This window comes from Scardinius erythrophthalmus (assembly GCF_964197995.2).
Source record: "Scardinius erythrophthalmus genome assembly, chromosome: 18".
Taxonomy (NCBI): Eukaryota; Metazoa; Chordata; class Actinopteri; order Cypriniformes; family Leuciscidae; genus Scardinius; species Scardinius erythrophthalmus.
The window spans coordinates 30379429-30393250 of record NC_138238.1 but is presented as its reverse complement, the minus strand read 5'-3'; the positions used below and the strand labels follow the sequence as shown (position 1 = coordinate 30393250).

Below are 13822 nucleotides of genomic sequence, written 5' to 3'. Positions count from 1 at the left end.
TCGTTTGGAATTAATAAATGTAATTAGATGCATTAAAAAGCTGAGATCCTAAGCTTTAAAATGATATATAATTTGTGTTGTTCCATTCAGTGGTTGCTTAGTAATTTAAAAAAATCTTTCCAAATGGGAATAAATCAAATAAATAAATAAAAAAGCTATAGGCCGCCTAAAGCTATAGGCCGCCAAAGTGCATCTTTGCACTTTGTTGGTGCAAAGATGCAAGCATTGCACCAACAATCACTTCTCACATGTGTACTGTGAGAAGTGTAAGGTGCATCTTTGCCTGAACAAAGACAGAAACTGCTATGTTTTCAAACTGTTAAAGGCATAATAGATTTTTTGTTTCTAAAATCTACACTGTTGTAAGCAAAACGTTCCACAAAAGCCTGATGTATCAAATGTGATACAAAAAATATATCATAAAAAAAATGAGTTGGCAAAAATTTTTTTTTTTATATTTTGATTCAAGGCTTAATAAACATCTAATTTCCCAAAATATATAATTTTCTGCCATTTTTTTAATGTGTCAGGCTTTAAAGGGTTAAAGGGACGGCACGTTTTTTTCTCACGCCCACAAAGGGAGAAATTTGACAAGCTATGATAAATTATCTGGGGGGTATTTTGAGCTGAAATTTCACAGACACATTCTGGGGACACCTTAGATTTATATTACATCATGTGAAAAGGGGCATAATATGTCACCTTTTAAAGTATGTTGAACGTTTACAGGTTCCCGCCTACTACTTCCCTGAATAACAAACCTCATTACAGTAACAATATAAATGTCTTTACTGTTGATAAATTTAATGCATGCTTGCTTAAATAAAATGATTCATTTCTTTAAGGAAAAAAAATCTCACTGACCGGTAGTATATAAGCATGAGATAGTAATGCTAAAAGCTTCTTATTAATGTAATGATGCTAAAATGTGTTCAGAGCTGCTACATTCAGTCTGGTGCTGCTGAATTCAGTCCAGACCTTCTGAATCTGGTCCAGAGATGTTGAATGTTGTTTAGCACAGCTGAAATTGGTCCAGATCAGCTGAATTCCAGTCCATACTGATGAATTCAGTCCAGGGCTGCTGAGTTTGGTACTGTTTATCTGGACATATTACAGTAGATGATTAATTCAGAGAGAGAGTTATTGAAAAAGGCTATCTTGAGCGTATCAATACCAAGGTTCTCCCTAGAACCCTAGTCCTCACCCTAAGACCATGCACACACATCACAGATCATGTCGAGTGTGTTTCTGCAGGTGCATGCTTGCTGGCATTTCACGTAATTAAAGGTTGACCTTTCTAATAGAGGCACAAATGTCAAGGGGTCCTTCTCATCTGACAGGCAGAAGTGCCTAGAGGGCAGTGTGTGTGTGTGTATGTGTGTGGTAATACCAGACATTTTTTTTTTGTGGGGACTTTTTTTTTTGGTCCCAATGAGGAAAACAGCTAATAAATCATACTTAATTATTGTTTTTGTTTTTTTGAAAATATAAAGATGCATACAGTTTTCTGTGAAAGGTAGATTTCAGGGTAGGGTTAGGGGATAGAATATACTGTTTGTACAGTATAAAAACCGTAATGTCAATTGAAAGTCCCATAAACATGGAAACCCAACACACCTAACGTGTGTGTGTGTGTGTGTGTGTGTGTGTGTGTGTGTGTGTGTGTGTGTGTGTGTGTGTGTGTGTGTGTGTGTGTGTGTGTGTGTGTGTGTGTGTGTGTGATTGAAGATGAAGATGTCAGAGTATTGGGATTTCACACTGCCCTATATTTGCACTTTCTGTCTCATAGATACATCCAGTGATTATAATAACAACCAAAAACACACTGAAATGTAAAATCTATATAAAAACACATGACTCGTATTTGTTTATTTGATCTTAACCTCATGATATACTGTTTGTCCAGGATTCTGGCTTGGTGCTAAACATAGCTCAGTGTGTTTGTGTGTGTTTGTGTGTACAGACCGTGTCCTTGGCTCTGATTTGAAAAAGACTTCAGCAGTGCCCAAATGAATGAAATTCAAGTTTGCATGTAACTGTGTTTACATACGGTGTGTGAGTGGGTAGTTCCCTGTAGACACAGTTTGGAAGCTTTTACAGTCAAGGTCTTTTTCCATCATATATGTCTTATATCAACTTACATCAACTTGATATGCTCCCTTATTCACACAAATATAGCTTACCTATTTCTCATTCAAAAAATACAAGAGGAACAGAAATAACTGTTGTAAGTGGCTGTTAAATAAATAAATTGGGTTCCCTAATGAGGGTTTGTGAGTTAAATTAAATGAAAAGCCAATTAACTAAATTAAATCATAAAAATAAATAAATAAACAATAAAAGAAACACTTATGATTGAATATTAAGATTATTGTATTTGTTTACCTACACATGATGATCATTAACTGGCATCAGAACTGTATATATATATATATATATATACAGTTTTAATTCAGTTTAATTTTTGTTATTTTAGTACAAGTTTAACACAATGAAAAGAGAAATATTGCAATAGGTTTAAATTTTCAATTTTTTGTGTATTTTAATTAAAGGTTTTTTTTTTTTCAAGTAATGGATTTTTTTATAGCTTAGGTTTTAGTTTTAGTTAACTGTAATAACCCTGATTTATGTTTTATGGTAGATTTTGGGAATCCTGATTTAGAGTATAATGACTGATTACAAATTATATGATTTAGGAAATTAAGAGTGTGGATTTGTTTGACTAGTGGTAAAAGTTGCGACTTATCTTTCCTTCCGTGACGTATATCTGAGTGAAACGGCTTCTCGAACAAGAACATATGTAGTAGGGTGGGACTTTTTGTGGGACCCAGTGATTTTGTCCATGGGGAATTGATTGGATGGTTGTGGTTTGCTATTACTGGGATCTCATGATTGACAGGTTGTCCTGAATTCGCGTCAGTAAACACGTCATCAGAGAAGATAAGAGATCTTGCTGCAAGAGGGAGGGGAAGTTATTTTGATTAAAGATTATGAGGGCACACAATTTAAAATAAATAAATAAATAAATAAATAAAGAATGATGTGCACGAATAAATTGTTTATAAGAAATACTGCAATGTTCCATACAATTTTAATTGCAAAGAAGTCCTCACATAAAAAATACTCTTAACATTGACTGGGGCCTATAAACATGCTCTCAGATGGATGAAATATATGACCACGCCTGGCCAACACAAAAAGAGGAACAGATGACTTAATGTCCTTTGGACATGCCGTGGGTTTGAGGGAAAGATTAGCGTAAGCAGTCTTTTGAAATGATCCGGTGTGCTAGAGACAAATGTTCTTTCTTACGGAGTCAAGAGTTGCATCACTTGACGCAATACTCAATACTCTGACAGCGTCACACATATCAGTTCACACGATTTAATCAAATGAATAGGATTTATTTAAATTACAGAAAGGGTGTTTCATTCCTGTCAAATTGTTCCCAGAACTCTACAGAAGTACATGTTTACAAAACTTATCTATGAATAATTATTTATGGTCAATTATGTTTTGAATGGCATTTAATGCAGTTGGCTCATTTACTTCATTTGAAATTATACTGTAACATTTCATTCTGGTGCCAAGTTTCAAAATATCACATACAAAATTACTGTTTAAAATCTTAAAATGAATACATTTTCTGTAATCTAATAACGTTAACCATTTCTTGTAATATTTATAATATCTATTTTGTTTGCCATGGGACACGGCAGTTTTCTGTATGTGCATCAGCGATTAACAACTTAAATTCCACTCAGTATCGCACAAAACTATTCTATACCATGAGAGATCACCTCGAATGCAAAACGTCATCGTTTGGACTACTTTGATACTCATTTTTTGCCTTTAAAAAAAAATAAAATAATAATAATAATATGTTTATTTTTTATAGCGCCTTTCAAGAACCCAAGGTCACTTCACAAAATAATACAAACAGTTGACAGACAAAGAGACAAGCAAAAAATACACTTTTCTTTCTGTTTTTTATACATTCGGTATAACAGATTATTGTCAGTGTATTGTTATTGTTATATTGTTGAAAAGTGGTTATGCTTAGGTTTGTGAATTGGGTTAAGGGATCTAAAATTTGATCTAAAAAAAAAGGTTTAAATGCTTACATTTTCGATGATGTCAGTACAGTCCATATTTTACTTTTCAGCATCTACCCAAACATACAAAAAACATTACATGCAAATACCTATGCATAAACAATGACAATAGTCTGCAAACATTATGCTGTTATTTTTTCTGTCAGAAAAAATGGCAACAACACAGTTCATAGTGACCATGCCTGTCAAACTCTATAAAAGTACACAAAAGTGTCATAAAATTAGTTTATTCATCTTGTGTTCTGTTCTGACGTCATACAAAAGATGTCTGTAAGAAAAGACTTATATGGGGTGCAGCAGAAGGGAAAACTTTTAGCAAATAATTATTTAAATTTTGTATGGACTACTTTTATGGTGATTTTGTTTTTGGAGCTTCAAAGACGTGGTCACAATAAACTGTAAATGAAAAAGTTGGAACGAAATCAGGGTCAGTAAATAATGACAGAATTTTTGGGGTGAACCACTGCTCTTATTGCATTCCTAAAAGCATTCCATATATTTTGATTTCAATTAATCTCTCTCTTTTTTTTAACCTGTAGGAGTTCTAAAGGAAGCCAAAAGTGGAGCGCATCATGTAGGATGGATTCAATAAGCGGAATCTGTTTGGAAATAAATTAAATTGGCCTTTGTGATATGGGAATCAAATCCAACAGAAAACCCCTCAGCTGGAAAATAGAGCAACTCCTCCATTCATCTGTCTAGATTCACCATTTTCTCTTTGTCTACCAGCGTCGAACGGAATTAACACTTACCCACGTCAAAGTGCATCATTTGGACGCCCTTATGGTTGAACAATCCCTGCAAAGCATCCACATTGAGCATCATTTTGGAATCTTTCGTGTGACTGTGGGCGAACTCTAGTGGTGGCCATGTCTGGTAAGGGCAACCCCAGCCCACACCTCAATGGCTTCCCAATGGCCCACTATTCCTATTTCTTCCCGCATATGCTGGGGGGGCTTTCTCCACCTTCTCTGCCCACCCTACCCCTCAGTGGATACAGCACACCATCACCAGCCAGTGAGTATGACATTGAACTCTTAATGGTCTCCTGCTCAATGAAGCATGATTGATTTGAATGTGTTGGGATTCCATTTTGTGTTGAGCGTTGAGATAAATTGTGATATATTCATCCTTCTGTTGAGTGCATCAGAAAAAGCTTTTATATGACATTCCATTTGTAGTATATTTCCTACACCAGGCAGGACAACTCCACTTTCCTGCAGAGTTTATCTCTACATTGAAATATTCTTGATCACTCAAGCATCGCTTCATAGCATCATCAGCTGCTTTCAAGTGATCTGTCCTTAAAAGTTTGGCTGTTTAAGAAATTCATAATAAACAATTATGACGCTAGCACCTCTAGTTATCCTGAAGACCTGGATTAGCTTTTTCAGGGTTTTTTAGGGTTGGTGATAAGCTCTTCAGGAAAGTGGATCTTGTGGGACAGAGTTGCCCACCCCATCCTACACTTTCCTAAATGGATGTTGCCCTTGTGTTCACAGTATACTTGGTCATTTGGCAGTGTTGTAGTACTCTGTCTAGAGACTGAGTCTCTATATTTTTTGTATGTCTTGGTCTTGTCATGGATTCAAGAGCATTTGGACAGACTGTGTCTCGGACTCAATACAGAGTCTGGTCATGAGTACTATGTTTTGTGGTCTGTGACAATTTGTGTCTCTGGACCGAAGCATCCTCTGTATGCGCTGCAAAGATTTGCATGACAAACATGAAACATGGCTTTATTCACCCCAAATGGAAAGCATTTTTACACTGTCTGATTCGTTCAGACCCTCTTCAGGTCTCTGTCTTGACTCGAACTCAACCTACAGTATGCAGGTCTCTGCCTGGACTCTGACTCGAGTGAGCTGGTCTCGACGACTACACTGTTCCACTACACTGTTCCATTCACTATTGACATTCACATATGAATGTGCTGGAGATCAGGAACACATGCATATGCATGGTTTTGTCTTTTAATCGTGTACCAAAGTTCAAGTTTGGTTAACTCTGACTTGAGAGTCTATGCTGGTCTACCAACTAGACAAGCAACAAATCTGCACTAACCAGCATAAACCAGCACAGAAACTCATACTGAACTAGCTGGGCTGTGTTACAAGTAGTGTAAGCTTAAGTAGATCATGGAAACCATTGGCACCAATGGTCTCTACTATCTACTTAGGCTTATGTTGCCTTTGGGAGACGCAGCACAGGGGCCTTGTGTATTAAAAATTTGCGTATATTTCATCCTAGAAGTGTGAGTACGCACAAAAGGAAGATGAAAACCGTTTTAGAAATCCGCAGAAGTTTGTGCATAAATCATATATGGAATATATTGAACTTACAATGCCTGTTGATACTGTAGGCCTGCCTATTCAAACCGACCACTGAACGAGTCTGTCAGTATCTGTCATTATACTGGCTATAGGCTCCTAAGCCATCTACTTAGAGACAAGTGTGCATTATTGATTATTATTTGCATGAAAATATTTTCTCTAAACATTTGTTCTTCTGTTAAGAACTCAATTTGAGTGTCATATTTAATCTACATATGTATATCAAATGGAAACAGAGTTTAAAATCAGTCTCTTTACTTAATTACTTTGCTCTTATACACATGGTCTAGTACTGTATGTGTAGACGGTGCACCCGTATTTCCTTTGTTATAAATCCTGATATGTGTGTGGAACACTGAGTACGCAGTTTTCATAAATCCTGATATGTGTGTGGAACATTGAGTATGTATTTTTCAATACCCATTTTATGCAACATCAGACCACAGGTCTTTTCAGGCAGAGATTGTGCTTGCAATAGACAAAGAACATGATTGAGGTATATGTGCAATATTATAGATGAATGTAAACAATTATTCAAGGTTAATCAGATGTTAAAAAAGATGTCGATCAATTGTTTTATAGAGCAACCTAAACTTATAGAGTTTATAGAGTTTTATAAATTAATTGTTTTCATCGTAAAAAAAATAATTTTTCAAGTATGAAGAGGTCACTGATTGCACCTGCTGTATTCTGCTACTTTTAGCTGGTTGTTTGAAATACAGTTACAAAAAAAAAACAATGTGAATACTTTATAGTAGGTGTTTTTAACTACTATGTACAAACATTTAAATTAATAATTTGATGCAATGCACTTATACATACATAGTTATATTCAAAATGTTATATCTATATGCATGTAATTACAGCTGTAATTAATTTCTGTAATTACATCTTCAGCTTTCTAACTTTTCCCTTACCCCTTAAACCACCCTTAAACCTATCCATACTACCAAACCTGTCCCTAACCGTACCTGTATCCTACCTCATTAGCAGCCAAAGTGTTTTGCAATACAATATGAACACAATAAGTACATTGTAAGTAGGTAGTAGTTAAGGACACCTAATATAAAGTGTGACCGGTAATGCTTCTTGCCAATAACAAACTTGCTAAAACTCTTGCCAAAACTTCTAATCTTGTGTCATTGATTGGACTCTGGACGCTGGCGCCTGATTCCAGTTAGCTTTCTGAGACATCATTATTCTAAGGATTCACATTTTTTCACCCTGCACTGTGAATGTTTGTACAGTGTGTTCAGGAAAGACATCGCATTGTTTGTGTGTTACTTGTTTAAGCAAATTGTGACCTGACAAACATGTACGGTGCTGCGCAATGATACTGGGATCCAGATTTAATCCTGCGAATGTTTGTGATGGTTAATTGAAAACTGCAGGATCAGAGCTCAAGCTGGAATAACTCGAATGGGGTGTTAATGTGTTAATGAATCTCGTATTGACGGCTTTTCACAAGAAACGGAATTGCGATACAAATCACTTCCTTTTTCAAGCGAAAGAGTGTTTATATGAGGCTGTTATGGCAAATGATGTTATGTGCTGTGTTTACTAAGAGAGGTGCTTCCTTCCCCTTCACAGAACAAACATTTCCTGCCTGTAAACAGTAGAGACTCAGAGTGCAGGACACAAGCTTTTCCTGTGCCAACACTGTACAGCTTTCTCTTTCACACAAACATTCACTCTCACTGTCATATCACTTTTGATTAACCTATTATTAACTACTTAATATAGGCTAGTTTATATATATATATATATATATATATATATATATATATATATATATTGGACCACTAAACTGGACATCATTCTCTCATCACTATAACTGCATAAGTTTGCAATGTGTTTATATTGAGTATGTGGCTCTGTTCAGAATTAACTAATGGTCAATCTAATCATCAAACTTGTTAAGTTAGTTATTCCAAGTTTTTTTTCTCTCTCTCTGAAATGTTTCACTTTGGTTTTCAGTGGCATTTAATAGGTTGTAATTTTTACATTTAAGGTGCAAAAGTTCTTATGCGATTTAACTTTGTTTGATTTTTTTTTACATTATGAAAAACAGCTGTTTTAACTGGGGTTTGTAGACTTTTTATATCTACTGTACCACAAAACTTGTCCCTAATCTTACCTGTATCCCACCTCAATAGCAGGAAAAGTGTTCTGCAGTGCAACATGAACACAATAAGTACATTGTACTTTACATTCTTTATGTATGTACTATGTAGTAGTTAAAGAAACATAATATAAAGTGAGACATATTAAAATGTTGTAAAATCAATATTCAAATATATATTACATGTCAGTGTGTTTGTTTTTTAATTTGGCAAGTAGCTGTGTAATAAATGGAATGTACAATTATCAGACCGCTTAGACTGCTTAACGCTGGGGTAAATTTTGCAGTAGTGAACAACAGACTGTTCATTATATCTTATAGTGATTTTACTAAGTTGAATATGTTTCAGTAGTTTGATAGTAACTGTAGTTTTCAAGTAAAAAACAATGTTTTCCATTAAGTAGATGTGTATATTGGGGGGAAATACACCATCACATGCCTTACAACTGAGCGAGCTAATGCAATAATCAAACATGTTGTCTTAGAATGGCTGTGTCACGAAACTGATTTCGGACAGACTTCTAAGGCAACATAACAGTTTAATGATCCACAGCAAATTAGATATTGACTGCATCCGAAAGCTTAAAAATGCTGGTAGGAAGGCATCAAGGCCTGTCTGAATCCAATGTTAGCTTCGCTTCCTGTCTCCTGAGATACCTTCATCTGATCGATTTTTGAAGGCAGCATAGATGTATCCTTCGCTGCCTATTATATCCCACAATCCTGTGCATTCCATTCCGTGACAGTTAAAGGAGAACTCCGGTCAATTTTAACATTGAGCTCATTTTTTTGTAAATTTAGAGTGCTGTCAATACAGAGAACAACGACAAAAATCGGTGTTGCCTACACCGAGTTATTCTATTTTTAAAATTTGCACCCTGTTGACTTCAATGGGGCAAGTTTTAAACCTGCTTTTAGCCTCTTAACATCCTTGATGTGTCATTACAAGTGCACAGCTAATGTGAGTGATTCCTTCAGAGTGAACACGGGTGAATCTGACTGCAGTAGATGTGAAAGATATTAATAAAAATGATGTTATTTAAGCCAGCGCACATACCTGTATTTTCTTCCTGTTTTCGGTCGAAGCCCATAGTAATCGATTGTCGAGTTCACACGCATAGGTTTAGTTACCTATGATCACGCGCGTGAACTCGACAATCGATTACTTTGGACTTCGACCGAAAACAGGAAGAAAATACAGGTATGTGCGCTGGCTGAAATAACATAATTTTTATACATATCTTTCACATCTACTGCAGTCAGATTCACCCGTGATCACTCTGAAGGAATCACTCACATGACCTGTGCACTTGTAATGACACATCAAGGATGTTAAGAGGCTAAAAGCTGGTTTAAAACTTGCCCCATTGAAGTCAACAGGGTGCAAATTTTAAAAAGAGGATAACACGGTGTAGGCAACACCGATTTTTGTCGTTGTTCTCTGTACTGACAGCACTCCAAATTTACAAAAAAAATGAGCTCAATGTTAAAATTGACCAGAGTTCTCCTTTAAGCTAAAAAAGATGATGTCTGAAATTTGCAATTGGTGGTCAGCTTGTGTGAAAGGGCCCTATCATACACCCGGCGCAATGCAGCGCCAGGCGCATTGCAAGTGTCTTTTGCTGGTTTCAGCCTTTTGATAAGTGTTTTATGATACTTTAACTGTCACAGAATTATCACTTTCCGCAGTCGATTCTAAACATTTCATTGGTTATTTTAATCATAATGCAAAAACAAATACTAACCCATAACCCTACCCTACACCCTAAACTTAACCTGCAGGGAAGGATTTTCGCTGAACTGGTTTTGGAAAAATTGGAAAAATCATGCGTTACTAAGTAGAAGCCAACTCGTTTTTCAAATGTGTTTCCTAAATGTAGTTTTACTATCAAAGGTCGTTCAGTTTCAGAGTAGACCAAAAAGTTTTATGTTGTAACATAAAACTGTGGCAAGAAGTTTTGTGTGTGTGTGTGTGTGTGTGTGTGTGTGTGTGTGTGTGTGTGTGTGTGTGTGTGTGTGTGTGTGTGTGTGTGTGTCTGTGTGTGTGTGTTATTTTGCTGTTTTTGGTTGTTCTGTGTGTAAATAAATGGCGAGGTGGATGTGGTGAATGTGGTCACCGTAAGGTATGTGTATGTTTGTGTTAGTGGAGCAGGTGGTTTTGCTCGTCTTGGTGGTCCCTGTTGAGAGAGGGTCCGTGTGGGTGGTTGAAACCAGACTAAACGTGAAAGGGAACTCACACAGTCATGATAGTTTATTAATATTGAGAAACTCATGCCTGTCACAGTAGCTCCCATGTGTTTGTTTTGTTGTTCTGTTTATTTATAGAAGCGTGTTGTTTTTGGATTGTGTAATGTTCATTTTGGTCTAAAATTGAATCCGGATTTATTTATTTTTTATTTAAAAAAATTTACTGTGATTTGTGGAGAGTGGTTTTAAACAGCTGCTGGTTGTGTATTGTATTAATAAGTGCAGAAGCATCGAGAAACGGATGGTAGACTTGTTTTCGTGGATGGCATATGGTATAACTTGATACCCTTTGCTTTATATTCACATTACTCATATTTCACTCATATTTGATTTCATGCTCACACACACACACACACACACACACACACACACACACACACACACACACACACACACACACACACACACACACACACACACACACACACACACACACACACACACACACACACACACACATACATACATCTGTGAGCAACTTGCATAAAGAGTGTCAGGTATATGAGACCCTGGCCCTTGTCCAGTGTGTGTGTGTGTGTGTGTGTGTGTGTGTGTGTGTGTGTGTGTGTGTGTGTGTGTGTGTGTGTGTGTGTGTGTGTGTGTGTGTGTGTGTGTGTGTGTGTGTGTGTGTGTGTGTGTGTGTGTGTGTGTGTGTGTGTGTGTGTGTGTGGTTTAGGTAAGCCTTACGTTATGGGGAATAAATGTCTCCACAAAGATGACAATAACCGAAATCCTTGACCTTGTTAGGATATTTGTATGTCCCCATGAGGAAAACAGCTTGTAAATGATGATTTTGAAGATGTAAAAATGCACAAAGATTTCTGTGATTGGTAGGTTTTGGGTAGGTGATAGAATATACAATTTGTACAGTATAAAATCAATTATACCTATGAGTACCCTCTTAATGATTGGTGCACCAACATATTTTCTGGATTACAGAATATTTTACATATTTTCTGGATTTCAGACATGTGAAACAGGAGAAGAGGCTTTGGATTTTTTTCTTCCTTGTCTGCTTACATTTTTGCTCAACTGTATGTCAGCATACTTGCTTTTTTAATGATAAGCCATGCTTACAGTCATATTTCTCTTTCACTCATTTTTTTTTTAATTTACAACCAATGAAATCCATTACTTTTCAAATGTTACTGGTTCGAACTATAGTAATTTCATAACACAAAGCCTTTGACCCAAAGCAACATTAGTTAATTGTAGACATAGCTAAAGATGTACAATTTTGACACTGCCCCTCCAAGATCAGTCTGTACACAAAAATACTCGCGTGTAAATGCTTTTGAATATAGCAGGTTTATTTGAACATCTTTTGTGTTCTAGTCAGGATACTCAGAATCTTTTTTTTATTTTAGGCGTATTTGAATGAAAACAATTCACACTTTGTTCCATCAGTCAATTTCAAAAGCTGAGAAAACATTAACTTTTTACTTTGAATATGTAAACTGCAATTTTTGGTTTGATACTTTTGACATAATGGCCATACTTAGGTACACTTTTTCTATACTTTTTTTTACACCTAAATAAATAATAACATTTACTTTCAAACAGGTCAAATTTCGTAGAATATTTCGTAAGGCTCTCTGAGCATTTGAACATTTGAAACTTGTTGCCATGGAGACTGATATTGTTGATAGTAGTTTGAGTCCTACTGTGTCATAGCAAAAGCTAATGAAAAATTGTTTGTTATATTTTATTGTTATAAAAGGTACATCAGAAATCTTTTTAAGAGAAGAACTTCACAGTTTAATTTCCCTAATGTTTTTAATCATGTGCAAGCTGAGAGTAGCCAGACACACACAAACAAACACACACACTGATCTGTCTCTACAGGCTTTTCCACCACTGATTATGCAAATATCCCTATGCTTTCCCTTCTGTCCTGTCTGTGAAAGAATGTGTTGTCTTTCTGTAATCCTGGATGACTTTCAGTGTTGAGTCCTTCTCTCTCTCTCTCTCTCTCTCTCTCTCTCTCTCTCTCTCTCTCTCTCTCTCTCTCTCTCTCTCTCTCTCTCTCTCTCTCTCTCTCTCTCTCTCTCTCTCTCACACACACACTCACTCACACACACACACACACACACACACACACACACACACACACACACACACACACACACACACACACACACACACACACACACACACACACACACACAGAAGCAAGCCTTGTGGGAATTTGGATGTAAAAATAGCATAGACACTGTCACAAACTTCACTGTACTAAAATCAGATACAGCCGTGATGCTACAGCAGGAAGTATGAGTGCTGATCTGGTTTATTTGGGATGTAGTACAGTGTCCAACATCATTTTTGCCTCTGTGCTACTGCAGTTGATCTAAATCATCTGAAACTTTTATCTTAAGACTTCTCTGACTTCTAGCCCTAAGAAGATCTGACCTGACTCTCAATGACCTGAGTCTGGATGTAATGACATGGCACTTTTTTTGAGTCCAAAGATACATTTGATAAGTATTGAAAATAGGCCTATATGTATTTTCAGTTTGAATGCACTGTAAATTGCTTTAGCATCTGTCATATGAATAAATGTAATGTATAAATATAGTACAAAATCTGTAACCTGATCTGCATGTCTTTGGATTAAATTGCTGACTTCACTTAAATCATTCCTTAATTAAGCACAATAAGACAAGATTTCAGCAGCAAGCAATTTGTCTATTCACACCAAATGCAACAAAACTGCAAAATTTCCAGTACAACAGCATAACTCGCTGCTTAACCACCACAGTACGATTCATCAATGAGAACTAAACTAGCTTGTCACATTTTCTGAAATAACAATAACATGATCGCACCTCCGTCATTTGAATCAAGTTAGTTCAACAATATAGGACTGTCGTTAATGATGTGAAACGTGTCACATACTGTGGCTGTAGAGATCTAACGACGATACTCAAAACAGTTTAACAGAATATAACAAAAACAGTCTTTAATCAAAAATCCCAAAAAAGAACATGCAAGAGATCACAGGAGAA

At 36.2% G+C, this 13822-nt stretch overlaps 1 protein-coding gene across 3 annotated transcripts in view; it reads left to right on the top strand.

Moving 5' to 3' along the window:
* The window catches only part of raraa (retinoic acid receptor, alpha a), a 202345-nt gene that overhangs the window by 120107 nt on the left and 68416 nt on the right, over positions 1–13822 (top strand). For all 3 annotated transcript variants that reach the window (XM_081393226.1, XM_081393227.1, XM_081393229.1), the window contains one exon: positions 4655–5132. In XM_081393226.1, coding sequence (XP_081249352.1) covers positions 4985–5132 — 148 coding nt within the window. In that variant the 5' untranslated portion in view covers positions 4655–4984. The remainder of the gene's footprint in view (positions 1–4654; positions 5133–13822) is intronic.